Raw genomic sequence first — 18,782 nt, 5'->3', positions numbered from 1 at the left:
AGTCATCAGTAAGCACATAGGTTAACAAACATCCTTCTTGTGGGGTACCACAAATAGTGTGCTCTTTATGGCATATAAATGGGACATGGTTCTATGATGCATCCTTTTATTCCTCAGCTGTGTTGCTTTGCCCTGTACTTCTCATCAGCTCATGTATGTCTTCCCTCTCCTCTCTTACTTCAACTTTAATTTTTTATTTAATAACACTTATTCAGCTAAGCCTGTGTAACTTTACTGTACTAATTATAGTAATTCATACAAAATGTAAACTAACAAACTTCAGTATTGGCTTTACTTTCTTCTTCAACAGGATCGAGAGTGTTATAGACGTCCTAAAAAGTATAAAGACTTTCTGATGTTAAGTGAATGGCTTGTTGATGTGCCAAGCAACTTTGCAAGTACTTACCTCACAGTTCCTTGTCCTGTGGGAAAAAGGTCTTTGGTAGTGTCAGCTCGGGTAAGTGTTGGTGTGTTTGACATCTTGTACAAGTATTTTAAATGTATAGACAATATATTTATACAGCATCATAATTTTCAGCCTTGAATAATAGGTAGCAATTAAGTGAAATTTTCTTTGTTTATTAAAATCAAGTTACATCTTGGGTAAAAATATTGTACATTAGGTCAAAATTTACCAAAATTTTTTTATTGGATATTGAAATTAAAGTTCCTCTTGTAACTATACTATTATTGTTGCAATGACATTTCAGTGTCTGTGGACTAGTTTAATTTTGAAGGGTAACTAGAGAAAAAGAGCAAAGTAACACCTTAACTTAATGGACCTAAGCTTAGTGGACTTATGTGCTTGTCGTCTATCATGTTATGACTATTTTTCTCTGTGCTACCATTTTGGATGTGATACATTTTTAGATGTATCTCTTATATTGAATGTTAAGTGTAGAGTACAGTTCTATTTAAGGCAGGAATGATGTTTTGTGGAATTGCTGTTAACCGAAAGGTATCTGGAAAATATTAAAGTGCAGGCTATAATTTAGTGTTTGTGTTATGTAATGGACTGTTACTTATAAGAAAGGCCAGACCCCCCAAAGCATCTGTTAAGTTGAGGTGCTACCATATTCCATTGTGCAGGGCAAACAATTTGGTTGTGTGAACATGCTCTGTTGGGTTGATGATTATTTCATCATACTCAAAGCCACTTCTGTCACCTTTAGCTGTCAGGAATCCCAACTGGCAGTTCAAAAAACAATTGCAGTTGAGTAAGTAAGCATTACCCTAGTTGTGATATGAGTTTCCGTGAAAATACCCGGTAGAATAAGATTCCAGAAAGCACAGGATGAAAAAGGTTAAGCATTTGCTCTGCTAGGAATTTAAGAGTTAAAAATTTTATTGATTTATACTCTGTCCTGCCTTGGGACATTAAGCCATCTACTCTGTCTTTAATCACAAATTTGCAGTCTACCTTAAAACAGTTCTCCTTGTATAATTTAATTACATTTTTATCTTTATTTAGTAATTTGTTTTTTTATGTTTTGTTGCCATAGCTGTTCTTTCTGTATTTCTTATTATCTTTTGTTGCTTCTATCAAATGAACACCGTATTCTTTGGAAACTTGAATTTCAAGTCAGTGGCCTTTTTATGGGCTTATTTCATATGAATAAGGTTTGTCTAAATAATAATAATAATAATAATTTAAAAAATTGTGGTCTTTTGAAAACAGTGAAATTCAAACCAGTCTCCTGATATAGTCATTCCAAATTGAAGCCTTAGTTTTCTCATTCCTTTTTACTCGGAATTTAAAAATGTATGCAAAGTAATTGTGACAAATGTTTCAATAGGGAAGGACACGAAGTTACACAAAATCTGGATACCAGGTGAACCAGTTTCCATCCCTGCTCCCTGGAGGTAGTCGTCGAAATAACAACATGGGCTATGCTCTCCTAGACTGCATATGGTCCGAAGTCAACAAGACCTTTTATGTGATTGATGTAATGTGCTGGCTCAATCAGCCTGTGATAGAATGTGATGTAAGTATACAAAAACTGACTATGTATAGACATTTTTGGTTATTGCTTAGTACCCTCTGGAGGAAATATATATCTCTCTCTCTCTCTCTCTCTCTCTCTCTCTCTCTCTCTCTCTCTCTCTCTCTCTCTCTCTCTCTGTGCTTAGTATAACAGTTTTCCAGGTTATTTCCATATCTAATGAAGTAGAGAAAAATTACAGAGGTAACTTTTTATGAGATGTATCCATATGGTAAACATTTGTCAGACGTTTTGTTCATCACAACCTCACCGATACATTATATACCGAATATTCATATCATAAATGTTTTGAAGTTTGCAATTTTTGTACATGGAACTTACCCAGCAGATATATACTTAGCTATAGACTCCGTCGTCCCCGACAGAAATTCGAATTTCGCAACACACGCTGCAGGTCGGTCAGGTGATCTACCGCCCCTGCCGCTGGGTGGCAGGAATAGGAACGATTACCGTTCTAGAACCAGATTTTCTCTGTTGCGGTAGTGTCAACATACGTTGTTGCTACCTCCTGACTTGATTTTCGTTTTTTCATCGCCATCAACCTTCTGGGCTGTCTTTTGCAGGGAAGTACTGGGTCTTTGGTTTGGCATACGCTTTTATTAACTTTTTAATGAATTTGGCTTCGAAATTTCGAAGAATATATTACGTGAAACTACCGAATTTTTCGGTAGACACTCATATATTTTGCAATAAGGGAAATATGATTTTTTTTTTTTCACTATACGTGTATAAGTGTTAGAACTTGATGAAGGAAATATAAGATCTAACTTCCTACTTTAGGAAGTCAGAAAGCATATAACTAGATACACTTCCTTTAGAAGCTTTAAGAGCTCTCGTGCTAACGAGCAGTTAGAGTATTGACAATACCAGTAGTTGTTGCATCCTCATCACCTTCTTACTCCACAGAATCTACAAATTCATATGTGCAAATTTGAAGATAAATGGATGGAGCTCAAAAGGCGAGCTCTTAAAAGGTAAGAAGTGAATATAGTGTTCCCAGTGTAGTGGAGGGTGCGTCTGATCGGCTCCGTAGCGCTTCCAGGCCTAGACCTCTTCCAAACTCCCAGACCCAGTGGAGGAGGAAAGTGGACAGCCGCAGGAAGGTTAGGGAGAACCCCCACCGGTCAGGCGTCCCCTCGGCAGGTTCTGTAGAACGTCCCAGACTGCCAAGGATAGCCATTGATAAGGCATCCTTAAAAAAGTGCGTGTCTTCATCTTACATCCGAAAAGACGAAGAATGTATGTTTGGAGTTTTGATGATCTAGCGCGTTCTCTGAAAACTAAGAGAACACTGAGCATGAGCCAGCCGCTGCCAGGAAGCCGCGTTCCAGCAAGCTAGCGTGAGCTACGTTCCAATAGCCAGCAGCGAGCCGCGTTCCAGCAAACAGACTAGCGCGAGCCGCGTTCCTACAACCAAACGCGAGCCGCGTTCTAGAACATTTTTCTTGGCGCAAGGCGCCTTCAAAGAGACGAAGCGCCAGCCTGGCGCAAATTGCGCCAGAAAAACAGACGGCTAGAGCAAGGAGCCTTATAGTAGAGTGGCAATCAGAACGATCCGTCCATTGAACGTTTCCGGGCAAGAGGCTCTTTCTAAAAGGGGTCTAGTAGGCGCTCAGAACTATCAGGGCGCACGGGACCTTCCACGGGACCTTCTAGCGTGCGGAACATTCCAGGCGCTAGGCGCAAGGAGCCAGGCGCCAGAATACTGTATTCCTAATCTTCTTATGAGAGAGAGAGAGGTCGCGAGGCTCCTCTTTGAGTTTTTAACTTGAGCAACTTTCCCCTGGCAAAGGTGCAAGATGTCGCACAGGCGGCCGTCGCTTTTGCCAGAAGGATTCTGATACTAAGAGAAGCCATTTTTACATTATTCAGAGGACTCTCTCCTTCATTCATGCTCTTCCCTCGTTATGAAGAGGCAAGAGCTTTGGGAGTTTTCTTATAAGAATCTCATCGACGTTTGGGTATGATGGCGGATAGGAAATATCTACTTCCTTCCGTAAACCCTACAGATGAACAGGAATTCTGTCTCTTCCACGATTTATGAGGAAATCACGAAGATTTAAAGAGTTCCTGGATTAACTTCCTTCCTTAAGGAGATTTATATACTCTTTCTATCGTTCTATTAACGAAAAGAACGAAGATAGTAAAAATTTTCCTTTCTCTATCTGCCTCGGCAGGGAAAGAAGGTAGTAGAGTATCTGCTGTATGAGAATACGATACGGCAAATCATAAGCACATACCGTAGTTACTTCTTTGCTGAGCAACTCAATTACCGGTATCCTTCCAGGAATTTCCTAGGAAAGACTACGCTTAAAGGGATTGTTAAGACAACACCTACTTAGCTTCTAGATTTATCGAAGTCTTGTTTCGCTTAAATATGCATTATAAGAACTTCCTTAAGTTCGATAATAATTTTATAAGATTCCTTTATTAAATGGAGTAGCTGGCAACTCTGGAAGAGTAAGGCCAGTTGGCTAACGAGACTGCTATCGCTTAGACACCAACGCAGTACCATGTAGGTGTCGGTCATGAGTGGTCGGTTACATGTCTCTCTCCTGCGGGATGGAATGACTAACCGTGTCTCTCCCCTACAATCGTGGTTTTAGCCTCGGATTGAGGGGATAGTTAAGCAAACATAAATAAAATATTGTCTGCCTTTTGCTAAGAAGCTTTCAATAAGAAAGATATTACAACATTTCAATGCTGTTTACCGTAGGTAACATTATTAAAGGATTCTAACGCAGCGGAACTCTATATTGTATAATGCTCTCATGCTTACGAAAGCATGGCTTATTAGAGTATATGCTTAGTGAGAAGATGAATGTAGTAGAGAATTCACTTTAAGACTACGGTATGGTCAAGTCTTATGCACATACCGAGGTTAACTACAGAATTCCTAGTATCCTTACAAAGGTTTCCTAGATTAATGCTGTTTACCACAATGTGACAGTATTATAAAGGATTCTAATACGGCAGAGCGCGATATATATAATTCTCTCATCCTTTTGAGAAACGCACACAACCTTTTTAGAATTGGATATTGCTCAAGAGAAGATGGGTGAGTCGGATGGGAAACATTCTCTTAGTGGCAGAAGTTGTTTCCCTGAATGGACTATACTACGTATATAAAAGTTTTTTCCCACTAAGAACGGAATTAACATGTGAAGGATGTTGGGTACCATAAAAGCATAGATGTTATGGCACATAACCTAAAAAGAACTAGAAGGAAGCGCCAGCCTGGCGCAAATTGCGCCAGAAGCGCCAGCCGCGCCAGAAGCACCATCCAAGATATTTTCTCGTTTTAGCGAATTATTAACCTAAGAGTCCAGTAGCCTCTCGGACAGCAGGCTCGGTAACGGCAAGATTCGTTCCTGATTTCGTTACCCATTTAATCGAAAAGGGGTCGCTTACAAGGAATGATGATGATTTATTTATTTTTATCACTTAGGCCAATTCCACGACTCTCATATCGCAAAGAGCATCGAGAATCTCTTTTTTCGCCCCTGTTCGCGTTAACAAAAGAGAACCTATTTGGGAACAGACACGGAACGTAACGATCCTTAAGAGGTTCGATGCAAGATTTTGCATGTCCGTGAGAACCTTCTCGATCGAAGATAATAACTGTTAACGTATGTCTAACATTTATTGAAAAGAGTTGTGAGAACCTGCGGAAAGTCTTCTTCATAGATCTCTTTGTAAGGTAGAAGACGAACAGGCTTCCTTTAGACTGCTTCCTTTTCCTCGAACCAAGAGAGGAAGCAATATAAGACATCTTTAAATTTAAAGAAGGGGAATAAACTTTAGTCTTTTTTCCCCTAGTTATAAATTCTTAACAGATATTAAGATAAATGGGCGTCAAAGGAAGAGAGGATGTATGCCTCATTTTGGCCTTAGAGAGGTTGGATTCACAGAAGTCACGTTCTTCTCTCAGCATGTTTCGTAAGGCTTTTCCAAGAGTATCTGGATATTCTATCTGAATCTATTATAAATAGACCTAAAAAACCTCTCCACTCTGAGTCTGTCTGCGTGCAGACTGACCAGAAGTGGACATGAATGAGAGGTTTTTTCAAGGTAAATGACAATAGTCATGGCTAAGACATAGAATTGCTGCAGATCGTGCTAGATGGAATGAGGAAACTGTCCTCTTCCGATACCTCTGTGAACCACATAGCGAGGTTTTTTCTTCACTTTCAGAGGGAAGAATCACCTATGTATATATCTGCTATCAAAGAATGCAGTAAAAGGCTATAATCTGTCTCTACAAGGGGAATTAGAGATAACAGAGGATTAAGATCTTCGGGATCTTATACGATACCGCAATACGACAAGAGTAGGATATCATGTACTTTGAATGGGATCTTTTTGTGGCCACAGATTCCGTGTTCCGACAAAATGGAACTGCTCCTCATCAAACTTCTTTGAGAAAGTTTATGAAGGAATTCTTTGTTTCTCTTAGCCCTAAACGACCAAGAAGACAAGTGAATTTTTTGTGCATTGGAATCTCGCATCAGATTCAATGGAGACTCGGCAATGGGTTCTTGCCAGCATAGTATGTCTGGCAAAAGAACTAAATCCCTCTATTCCTGACGCAACGCTTTCAGATAGAAGTTTCGTTGCCCAGGCAGGGTACTTACATTTTCATCTACAGAAGAAGAGATGGTTTAAACGTTTGCCTACAGAGTCTCCGGGGTGCGATGAGGGCTCAAAATGCTTCCCAGAAGGTATTCAGAAGGATACAATAAGAGCTAGAAATCAGGGTTCCGCCCAATTTCAGCTCAGTCTCCTTCGACTTCCAGACTCCTTCCCTTCCTTCGGGCAAGGATAGGGAAGATTCTGCAACGAGGAACCTCATCAACATGTAAGAAGAGATCTCGTTAGCAAAAGAAGTGTTCACGAAGGATCCTCCTCGGAGGAAGACTCTTCTCTCTCGTATTGTTAGATATCCTGTCGTCTACTGGGTGTAGCTGACTAAAATCACCTCCCCTTGCCAGGGGCCAAAAGCTCAAAGGGGAAGAATTTCTTCCACCCTTCTCCAGTCTCCTGATAAACTATGTGGTTGTTCAGGACTCTCGGACAATGTAGCGCCAGCCAGGCGCCAAATGCCAATACTGTACAGGCGAAAAACGCCAGAGGCGGACAGTTCCAAGGAACTCTGTCATGGTCGGATACTGAGAAGGAGCGGGCCTCCAACCTGGCGCAAATGCGCCAGAGGCGAACAAATCGGACAGATATAAGAGTGTCCGATGTGGACATCGCCAGACAGCCTAGAGACTCTTCCAAGCTCGAAGCTCCAGCAAGTGTGGAGGAGCCAAGCCAGGCGCGAGGCGCCAGCCAGGCTCTAGGAGCCAGCCAGGCTCTAGAAGCCAGCCAGGCGCCATCCAGGTGCCAGGCTCCTTCAAGGCTAGGCTCCAGTCAGGATTGAGGATCCATCCAGGCGCAAGGCTCCTTCCAGTAAAGAGAAACCTAAAGCTCTGTCATGTAAGAGGGCTAGTCCCCATTGATATGATACAGGTAAGGCTCTGCCATGTAAGTGGGTCAGCCCCCATTGGCACGATCCGAGAAGGCTCTGTCGTTTAAGCGGGCTAGCCCCCATTGACATGATCCAGAAGGGTTTGTCAGTCATAGGTCCCTACCTCGCTGAAACTCTTGAGGCATGCAGACTCATAGACAGTAATCATGAAGTCTTCTGCCAGGCTCCAGGTGCCTTCCAGGCGCAAGGCGCCAGCCAGACGCAAGGCTCCAGCCAGGCGCGAGGCGCTAGCCAGGAAGGAGGAGCCAATCAGGCACCAGCCAGGCACAAGGCGCCATCCAGGCGCGAGGCTCCAGCCAGGCTCTAGGCGCCATTCAGGCGCAAGGCTCCAGCCAGGCGCGAGGCGCTAGACAGGCGCTAGGCGCCTGCCAGGCACGAAGCGCTAGCCAGGCTCCAGGCTTCACCCAGAAGAGATCTATATCAAAGAACGCCCTGGCCTTCTTTGAGACATTGTGATCTAAGCACTTGATAAGTGTATTGATGATTCCTTCAAACAGCTGAGAATTAAAAGCGCATGAAGTGCGAGCTTTTCCGAATTCTTGTTCTTTCCCTAACAATATGTCATAAGGACATATTAGTTGTCACATACGGGAGATGCAACTCTGTGTTGACTTCCCATTATCCGAAGGATGTCAAGATAACCTTCGAGGGATCCTTCCCTCTTGGTTGATACGTGTCTGCAGATACATTGCTGGGATAGGGAGCAGATACTGATCCTTAACTAGTGAGTTAAATTTTATTTAACGTCGTGTTTTTTCTTTGGGTTGTTTGAAAGGAGTTTGTAGATAACTCTTTTCAACTTAAGCACTAACCCTCGTGTTAGGATCAGGCGATCGGGATCGGTGTTGTGCTCCTTAATTATGCCACTAGGCATAGGCATAGGCATATTGTCATGTAAGAGGCTCTGTCAAGTGAATAGATAAGACCCCATCGACAGACCCACAAGAACTCTTAGCCATAGGTCACATCCTCGCTGAGGCTCTTGAGGCGAAGCAGATTCCTAGGCATTAGCCATGGAGTCTTCCGCCTGATCAAGTAGGAACCAAGGTTTTATTTATTTATTACCTACAACGTATGTTGTTTACCTGTCTATTCAGTAAATAGTTGTCTCTTTCCCACCACCAAGGGTGTCAATCAGCTAAGTATATATCTGCTGGGTAAGTTCCATGTACAAAAATGATATTGTTAAGATACAATAAAGTTTTGTACATACTTACCTGGCAGATATATACGATTGATGGCCCACCCAGCCTCCCCTCAGGAGACAGGTGGAAGAGAAAATCTGGTTCTAGAACGGTAATCGTTCCTATTCCTGCCACCCAGCGGCAGGGGCGGTAGATCACCTGACCTACCTGCAGCGTGTGCCGCGAAATTCGAATTTCTGTCGGGGACGACGGAGTCTATAGCTAAGTATATATCTGCCAGGTAAGTATGTACAAAACTTTATTGTATCTTAACAATATCATTTTTATTATGTCAGACAAAATAAGTGGTTTTATTACACACATGCCGTCTGGATTTTTGTTTTTCGTAAGTTGTATTTTAGTTGAGAACATTCGCTGTCACAATTGATCCCTGATCCTGTTTTCCGTTCCCGGAGCAACCAGATTTGCTGAACAGCAGCACCAGTATGTAGTAAATGTGCCATGCTGATGAACATATCTGTTCTAGAGATCTTTTTTTCCTCACTTGTACTGCGGAATAGTCTCCCACAGGATATTGTGCAATTGGAACCTCAGAAGATCAAGTGAAGTTCACTTTGTATTTTAATAGTTCACATACATTATCATTATTATCATTATTATTATTCATAAGATGAATTCCTACTTGTGTGGAGCAATCCCACATGGGCCCACTGAACTGAAATTCAAGCTGCAAAAAAATATGGTGTTTATTTGAAAGAAGTAACAGAAGGTAATAGAAAACACAGAAAGAGATCAGTTATTAAAAAAGAAAAAGAACACAAATTTATAAATGAATAAATAAATAAAAGAATAATAAAATTTACTTTTTTTATCTGTATTCATTTATAAATTTGTGTTCTTTTTCTTTTCTAATAACTGATCTCTTTTTTTTTTATGTATTTCCTATTACCTTCTGTTACTTCTTTCAGATGAACACCATATTCTTTGGAAGCTTGAATTTCAGGTCGGTGACCCCTGTGGGTTTGCTCCACATGAACAGGAATCTATCTTATGAATAATAATAATAATAATAATAATAATATACTTTATTAAATGTAATGGCTACTTCAGCAGCGTTACACTTGTAGAGATTCTTCTCTATTTTACGAATAGCGGCTTTTTCGTGCTACTTAAACAGGCTAGTAGAGCGCCTATAGAGGTCATGATCAGATACAGTGTCAAAATAGTTGTATATATTTGAACTTTACGATACTGTATTGGCCAGAATACCTTAATAGAGTATAGTAGACCCCCTTACTCGCGAGTGATGGGTACCAGATCCCCCCCTGCAAATAGCTAAAAATCCCCCAGTACTGAAAATCCTTCTATAAACACTTAGAACTGCCTATTTGGATAATTAAAAAAAAAAAAAAAAATAAAACTACTTATACCTGAGTTTTTTAATAGTTTTATTACAAAAAGTGCATTTAGCCATGAAAGTATGAAAATACAGTACAGTAGTACCTCAGGATACGAATTTAGTCCGTTCTGAAGCAGCCTTCGTAACTTGATTTTTTCGTATCTAGAACCACATTTTACATGTAAATTGCTAATTCGTTCCAAGCCCTACAAAAACACTCAGTAAATTTTATAATAATGCTTAATTAACCACAATGAAATACAACAAATTGGACCATTCAATACCTAACTTAAACTACATATACTACTAATATGTACTACGTACCTGTAAATAAAGTGTATTAGTGTACATGGTATGCAAGAAATACTGTACATATGTGGCAAAATGTGGAACCTTACCTTTCGAGTGAGGCGATCTCCGAAAGTGGAGACAGAGGAGGAGGACAAATGGTAGAAAACTTGAACACTTAACTTTACAAAACACATTAACAAATGGCATAAAATGTTAACACTTAACTTTACAAAAAACTTAAAATTAAATTTTTTTTTTCTTTTGATTTTTACATTATTTTTTTTACTTTTTTATACTTTACATTTTTTCACAAAATTTCAATTTCTTCACCACCAAATGGATGCCATTCCGTTTACAGAATTTATCAAACCACCCCCGAGAAGCCTTGAAGTCTGGGGTTGCCGTCGATGTCCCTTCTCCTCCGTCGTCTTCGGCCTGGGCAGTCAAATCGCCGAAAATAGCACTGGCCTTCTGGCAGATTGCCGTCTCGGTTATCGTATCGCCAGCGATTTCTTTGTCTTCAATCCCTAGAAGAAGCAGCCTCTCCATCTCATCATGCACGTGGCTCCTCTTGTTGGACAAAATAGTCATGCCCTTGGAAGGTGTAGCTGCTTTGATGGCTTCCTTCTGCTTAAGGATGGTGCCTATCATCGACGGATTTCGGCCGTATTCTTTAGCGATCACACTCAACCCCATGCCAGCCTCATAATTCTTGATAATCTCCATTTTTGTCTCCATAGAAAGCTTCCTCTTCTTCCCGTGAACTTCAGCAACTTTCTTGGGACCCATGAGTATACTGTATGTAATTAAATTATGTAGTATACTAATTAAGTTCTCACACAAGAGGAAATCACTAACACGAATTTATGTTAACCAACGAAATCGTATATGTGAACGAACGAATTTGGTGTGCGTACGATAACGCTGGTGTGAAGCAGTGGTTGAAGAAGAGCGCCTTTACGTGGAGCACGATGGGAGAGATGCTGACCAATAGGAGAGCAGGATCTTATGGCAGTGACTAGCATCAGGAACCAATGGGAGAGTGGGAGGATGGTGGCGAGTCTACTCAGTTGGCGGCGCACGAGTTTTGAAATTGTTCTTGGCGGTCCGGGCAAATCTCAGGACTTTACAGCAACAACCTTTCGTAACCTGAATTATTTTCGTATGTAGAGCCAAAAAATCTTCGTATTTGCTTTCGTAACTTGATTTTTTCGTAAGCTGGGACTTTCGTATGTTTAGGTACCACTGTATTTGTGAATATTTCTCAGTGAAAAATACCCCGAATTGGCGATTGTTCCGACACGGCATACAAACCTTCGGTCCTTTTACAATAGGAAGGTACTAGCGGCAGCTGGATAGGTCGTAAGCTTTCGAACAAGGGGTTCGGTAGTTAACTGCTTGTCCGACAGGCGCGCGCGTGCGACTGGGAGGTAAACAAATCACTTTTGCTTTCGGCCTGCTGGCGTGTAGACGTGTATCATCGCTCTCTGCCCGCTTCATCGTCGTTGCTTTCGCATGGTTGTGTTTTTCTTTTTCTATTTATCTAGTGAAACTGAATTGTAAGTACAATCATTTCATATTTATTTCCATTGAATTCAATTGTGAATTAAAGGATCTTGGTTTCTCCACGCCCTCTGATTACCCGAGTGCCGGGACTGAAGGGCGTAAGTGCGGGAATTCATTTTTCCCAGAAATGATCCTCGTATTGTGTATGCTCGGTGCCGAGGGCGGGAGAGCGCTCGCTCCGAGCTTATATTTTGGTTAAAATGTGTAGATGAAAATCGTAAGTAAGTGCCCTTTTCATTTATATTTTTTTGACCTGTATGCTCGTTGCCGAGCGAATGCGCTCGGCACGAAAACTTATTCTGTATGGAAGTGGAATCGCAAGTACAGTATTCTTTTTCATTTTCATATATTTATTTTGATTGTAGCAATACTCATTTTGGATCAGTTCTGCTCTTACCCAAAGGAAATTGATGCTTTCCCCTTTTTATTTGAATGAAGTGAAATCGCAAGTGCAGTTCTTTTTCATTTTCATATTTTATTGAGATTGCATTATTTACTTGGATCAATGTTTCCGCTATTTCCCGGGAATTGATCCTTTCCCTTTTTATTTTGTATGAAGTGAAATCGCAAGCGCAGTATTCTTTTTCATTTTTCATATATATTTTGATGGGATCAATTCATTATGGATCAAGGTTTCCGTTCATAATCGGGAATGGATCCTTTTACCCTTGCGCTCGGTACCGAGGGCACAAATGCGCTCGCTCCGAGCCCTTATTCATTGTGAAGTGAATCGTAATGCAAGATTCTTTTTCATGTTATTCCTTTTATTATTGATTGCATCAATATTTGTTTTGGTTCAAGTTCCGCTCAGTCAGGGAATTGATCCTTATGCCCTTGCATTCGGTGCCGAGGGCACGATTGTTCTCGGGCTCTTATTATTATTGTTGGGTACATGGGTGCTGTGCGGGGGTGGGGAACGAGGAACCCCCCCCCCCCCTCCCCGCTCAGCTCCCACAGATGGCCCTTCCCCTTCGGGGGGGGAGGTTATCTGGGTTCTTCTCCTCGCCCGATCCGTTGAGCGCGGGGGAGGGCGCTCGGTGCCCGATGTACAATTGTATTCGGGGTCTTCCGCTCGTTCGGTGTGGGGCTCACCCCCCGCGCGAGGGGACTTCCCCCCCACTAATCACTACTACTGTTATTTCCGCAGGTGCTATTGCCACGAGGGTGGACCTTGGTGAGGTATGGGCGTCCTTCGATTTGCAGGGCGTGCCTAGTGTCCAGGGGCGGCGGTTCTATGTCTGGGCCTGCTGCAGTCACCCATGGAGTGGTGACCACGACAACGATATCTACTCCAGGTGACGATGTCCCTCCTCACCTGGTGTACTCGCTTCACGTGGTAACAGTCTTGCCTACAGCCGCTGTGAAGTGCCGTTCGCTGTACCGAGAGGGGGGCGTGCCGCCGCGCTGCCGCGACCACACTTCCGCTGCCCTAGAGCTCACCCCTGGACCTGCCGCCGGTACCAGGATGTTGCTGGCTGCTGCTCCACCTCCTGTGTTTCCGGTGCTGCCTGCCGTACCTGCCGATTCTGTACTGACTGTCCATGCAGTTGCTGCGCTGGCTGTCCCTGCCGTTGCTGCGCTGGCTGTCCCTGCCGTTGCTGCGCTGGCTGTCCCTGCCGATGCTGTGCTGGCTGTGCCTGCTGTGCCTGCTGTTCCTGAGATGCCCATACCTGCTGACGTCGTCCCTGTTCGTGGTGGTACTACCCCAGACTTTGGTCTGTCTGTACAGGTGCGTCCGGGCCCTGTGGCTTCGGCTACAGCAGCCCCGGCTCCGCCCTGGATGGCAGATCTTACGTCTGTCCTGAGGAAGCTGACGAAGAAGAGGAGGAACGTCGCCTTCATCTTCTTCATCGTCGTCGGCTGCCGCCTCTTCCCCTTCGACTTCTAAGGCTTCACAGCCGAGGAAGAAGAAGGTTGCTTCCTCCCTCCTAAGAAGTCTCTCTCGGGAGCTTCTCGGGACCCGTCTCACCTCGGTGGGACGGGAGGGTTCCTTCCGCTGGTCCTCCTGCTCCTTCGGGAGCGGGGCCCGTCTCTTCTTCCGCAAGGAAGAAGACTACGGGGACCAGAGGGGTACTGGCTAACACCGGTACTTCCTCGCCTGGTGTCAGTGGTTCTGCCACTGCATCAGGGTCCGTCTCGGCCTCTCGTTCGCGGGAGGTACCGAGTGTACGGTCGCCTACCAGCGACCGTGCAGCCAGGAACCAGACCTCTGAGCCCGCTCAGCGTCAGGTTCACGGCACGGAGCGGAAGAGTGGTGACAGCCGCTCACGCGACTCTCACCAGACCAGCTCTCGCTCTCGCGGCGACCAGCTGGCTACCCGGGATGACGTGACGGTCCACGACCGGCCACGGGCTGAGGCTGGGAAGAGGTCCCCCCGTTCGCCGGTGCCAGCCACGGCTGGAACCAGCGACGTGACGTGCCGTGAGGACAAGCACCGGTCTCACTGTGACAGTGGAGCTTGCAGGTCGCCTGACTGTCGCTCTCACAGAGAGCGATCGGGTACGGCAACCAGCACCAGCTCTTCTGACACTCGAGATCGGGGCCGCTGTGCTCAGTCCAGCCGTTCTCCACAGCGAGACGGTTCGACCAGGCCTGCAGCTCGATCGCCACCGTGGGTTGACGATCGCCTGCAGCCCTCCAAGCCTGCTGGTTCTGCCAGCGAGCGAGGAGGGAGCGTCAGGTCTGCCTCTCCCGTACCTTCAACCTCCTCGGGTTACACCGGGAGGAGCGAGGTATTGAGGAGTGATCGTGAGGGGTGCGCCTCTCATGATCCCACCACGACGCCCTACGTGCCAGGCACGGTTCTTGGACCGGCCAGGACGTATGCGCAAGTGGCTGGAGAAGACCGAGAGGGCTGTCGCTGTTCCCCCTTCTTAGGAGGAAGGTTCTCGGAATATGCTCTTGTTCGAAGGGCTTAACGGTCCTACTCTGCAAGATGCTGTGACTTCCGAGATCCAGAGGAACTTTGCCGAGGTTTTGGCGCTGATTCGTCAGCACAACGACCTCGGGGAAGGATCGCCGCTCCCACCAGCAGAGCCACGTCTCGGCTCGAGTCGTTTTGGGGCCCGAGAGGGAACCCAAATCGACGGTGGGTCTGCCGCGATCGAAGCTTGCCGACTGTGTTGAACCAGGTAGTCTCTCGTCTCCGGACAAGAAGGCTCTCTCAGTTCTGGCCGGTCGAACAAGCTACTTCATCTCCTCTACTGCGACAGAGGCGTTTCTACGTGTCTTCGGACACCGTATTTGAATACCCCTTCGGTCCTCCTGAGAGGTTTCGACCTCGACGAGGACTGGAATGAGTCGGAGGACGGTATCGGCTCTCTCCTGTCAGGTGTCGATCAGCCCCACCCAGACGACGTTCACAGTGGAGGCAGACCCTTACCTACAGTATGAGTTCGTAACCCTCCTCGGGGAAAACGTTTTCTCCTGACGATACGTTTTCCCAGGCTCTGAGAGGCCATCGCCGTAAGGCGATGGCTGCTCCTTTTCTTCTCCAACTGCTAGTTCCGCTGGGAAGGCGAGCCAGTATCCAATTCCTCCCCCATTCCCTCTCTCCTTACGGCTACGAGGGAAAGGGGAGGGATCCTACAGAGATTTCTCTGTAAGATCCCACGTTAGGGGCTGCGCTACCGGGGGGACCTTCGGGTCCTACCTGACGTAAGCCCCGGTCGTTGAGGAGGGATCCTGCCCCTTTCTCGATTTCTACGGGAATCGAGAGGACCACCAGCCGATATCGTTTGATGAATTCGGTGGGGGTTTCGCAGAGTGCTTAGAATTCTACGGAATTTCTAGCGCACTCAGAGTGTTCGAGTTTTTTACGATCTCCAAACACTTAGGCGAGACTACGGTCCAAAGTGAGCGAGAATCCCCGATAATTGTTACACGATAATCGGGAACCTCGCTTATGCTCGAATTCCTGTAATTTCTAGCATTTGGAAGAAGACTGCTGCTGAAAGAAGAGTATCTCACAGTAGGCGATTAACCTGGAATAGAGAAGAACGGACGGGAACTTCTAGTTTGGCTTGAACTATCGTCTTCGGTATTCTGTTCACCATTGAAGCTTTCCTTTGGGAAAGACTTCTCCTTCACTCTCTTGACTAGAGAACGAAGGCGGTCGATCTCCAATCCTTATTCTCATTCCTCGAGGGGAAAAGAATTTAGGATGGAGGTCGTGGTACAGAACCTACAAATATACTACGTATATTACCCTCGCGACATGATTCTTTTAACAGTTGAATTGTCCGGGGGGTAGGCGCATACCGTAGTTAACTCTACGGTTTGTGACCGAGACGAATTGTATCTTAATTGAACTGCAACTCGGGGTTGCCTGCAACCTCCCAGCAGTTATCAGTTTCGATTTTAGATACTTGGTATTGTCACGACAACACCAAATCAGCTTTTGTATTTACCGAAATCCGTTTCGTCTAAATATAATTGCTCGAGCGTATTCTTTATGCTCGATGGTTCTAGCCGAACGCATTCCTTCGTGGAAGGGATTAACTGGCAACTCAGGATGACGAGTCATCGAGAGCTACTGCGTATTGAACTGCCTGATAGCAGCTCAGTATCAGCTAGGTCTCGGAGATGCACGGTCGGTTACGTCTCTCTCTCCCTTGGTTTGATTGACTACCGAACGTATCTCTACCCAACAATCATGGACTTAGGTCTCTGATTAACGGGGATTCTCGCAATAATGAAGGACCATCTACTGCTGTGACGCTCGATTTCATCGCCTTCGACATTGCGAGAATTTTCAACAGAGATATCTCTTGGACTCTTTCATCTTTCTGTTTACCGCACGGTAACAGAAGTCTGTACTAGTCTCCCGCTGCATCGCACCGCGATAATGCGAATGATTTTTGCAGACATCTGAGTTTGTCTTCAAAATATCTCGTATTCGTAGGTGTGCAATTATTCATTGTTCGCCCCGCGAATTAACAGATGTGTCAGAAGACATCGCCTACTCTCCGACCTGACAGCTCTACTTCCAAATGTTCAGCCCATGAGAAGCAGTTCTTCAGGCAGTATTTCCCTGTGTCTTCATTACTGAAAAGCGCTCGCTTTTATTGCAACTACGATCCTCACCGGACAGCAATGAATAGCGGTTAGCGTTCTCAGTCTTTGTAGCACAGGTTCAGAATCTTGAGAATCCTTCTCTCGGTTCAGCTGTGAAGACGTAGGTTGCATTTTCTGTACACCTTCGTCTTCAACGACACATAGTGTTGTTTCTCCTTAGCTGAGAATCAACTATACTATGAGATATCTTGCCATCAGGGACCTCGGTCTCTAGAAGGCAATTGACTTTCGCCTGTTGGGCACATGCCTTAAGAGAATCATCACCTCGCCTTCTGGCATCGGTGACGAACAAATTATTTGTTTAGTCTCTTGGCATAACCCTTTTAATTGGCGAAGGTCACGTGACTTGCTCGGGTGCTTGGACAACTTGCCTCCTACCGAACGCAGTCAGTCGGCAGCTGTCAGAGCGCCCAAGTCAGTTACGAACTTCGCTGTGGACTTAGTTCGGTTGTTCCATAACAGTCTTTTCTTCGTCCTAACGGCTTGTCACAGTACCCATACCATCGACACCCACCATTGAGTGTCGGTGTCCTATCCACTACCGAGAAGAAGAACTTCACTGCATGGGGATAGGAGAATGTGAGACGACTTTGCTGCAGACGGATAAACCAGTATGGGTACAGGACATCACCGAAGTCGAGAAGAGGGATAGGTCATACGACCATTCCCTTCTTTTCCTCTGAGGTAATTGCAATGACTTTTCCTGCGAAGTCAAGCATCCAGGGGATGGGGATTCGTGACGCTCGATTTCGTACCGACTTCGTAGCGAAGACTCAGAACCCTTCGGTTCCTGACGATCAGTTAGAGTCCTTCACAATCCCCTCCCTAATGGACTTCACCGCCTTCGATGTGAAGGAGATGCTGCTTTGTCCTGTGAAGCGCGACCGTGCTTTCTGAAGAAACTCGACATCCCAGGCTGAGTGTTGAAGACTCTTCGTCAGCACCAAGATGACCTAGAAGTACACTCCCTCGAGTTACACAAGAACTTCTCCGTGGCGCAGGTACTGAAGGCAGGGGTCTGGTACAACCAGACCACTGGCACCTCCTTCTACCTTTTGGATATTGCCCACAGGTCCTTGGATCGTTTTCCTTGGGACCCGTGGTGGCTGCTCAACACGTTGTGTAGCTAACCCAGACCCTAGCAGGCTGAACAGCATCGAGTCCTGGTGTGACTGTAAGAATAGATAAGTGAATGAGAGAGTGACTGGCTTCTCTTCCTATCTTTTTCTCCCCCTCTACCTGTGGGTAGAGGGATACGGTCATCACCTTGCTGGATAAGGACGAGATGCAGGTGAGCTACTCGACAGAGCCCCATCCTATCCCTTTCACTAGGGATGGGAGCGAATATCCACCACTTCCTCCTACAAGGGGGGGGAAGTGGATGCCAACAAGAGACAAACCATAACTTTATGTTGCCTCTTGCAAATAAGAACTTGTTCTTGTTTGCTGGTACTTGGTCCAGAGGTCTGACCATTGATCCTGCGGTGCACACCCCGATCAATCGGACAGAGGCTTGGATCCCTCCCTCGCTCTTACGACCAGGGAGGCATTCCAAGGTTGGGCGAACACCAGTCTGTTCACAAAAGACTCAGATTCCTCCCACCAAGAAGTGAGTCTTCCTATTGTAAAAGGACCGAAGGTTTGTATGCCGTGTCGGAACAAATGACAATTTGTCCAAAATTGCATTTTCCCTAACTATACAAACCTGAGGTCCTTTTACACATAGTAGTCCCACCTCATGCCACCCCTCACTCTGCAGTTTTTGCTTGGG

General features: G+C 45.2%; 1 protein-coding gene across 4 annotated transcripts in view; it reads left to right on the top strand.

Moving 5' to 3' along the window:
* Positions 1-18,782, top strand: part of LOC135225186 (snurportin-1-like) — a 60,464-nt gene that overhangs the window by 33,223 nt on the left and 8,459 nt on the right. For all 4 annotated transcript variants that reach the window (XM_064264470.1, XM_064264473.1, XM_064264469.1 and 1 more), the window contains 2 exons: positions 311-457; positions 1,797-1,985. In XM_064264470.1, coding sequence (XP_064120540.1) covers positions 311-457; positions 1,797-1,985 — 336 coding nt within the window. The remainder of the gene's footprint in view (positions 1-310; positions 458-1,796; positions 1,986-18,782) is intronic.

The sequence above is a fragment of the Macrobrachium nipponense genome, chromosome 13 (assembly GCF_015104395.2).
Source record: "Macrobrachium nipponense isolate FS-2020 chromosome 13, ASM1510439v2, whole genome shotgun sequence".
Taxonomy (NCBI): Eukaryota; Metazoa; Arthropoda; class Malacostraca; order Decapoda; family Palaemonidae; genus Macrobrachium; species Macrobrachium nipponense.
This window is presented reverse-complemented; position numbering and strand designations above follow the sequence as displayed.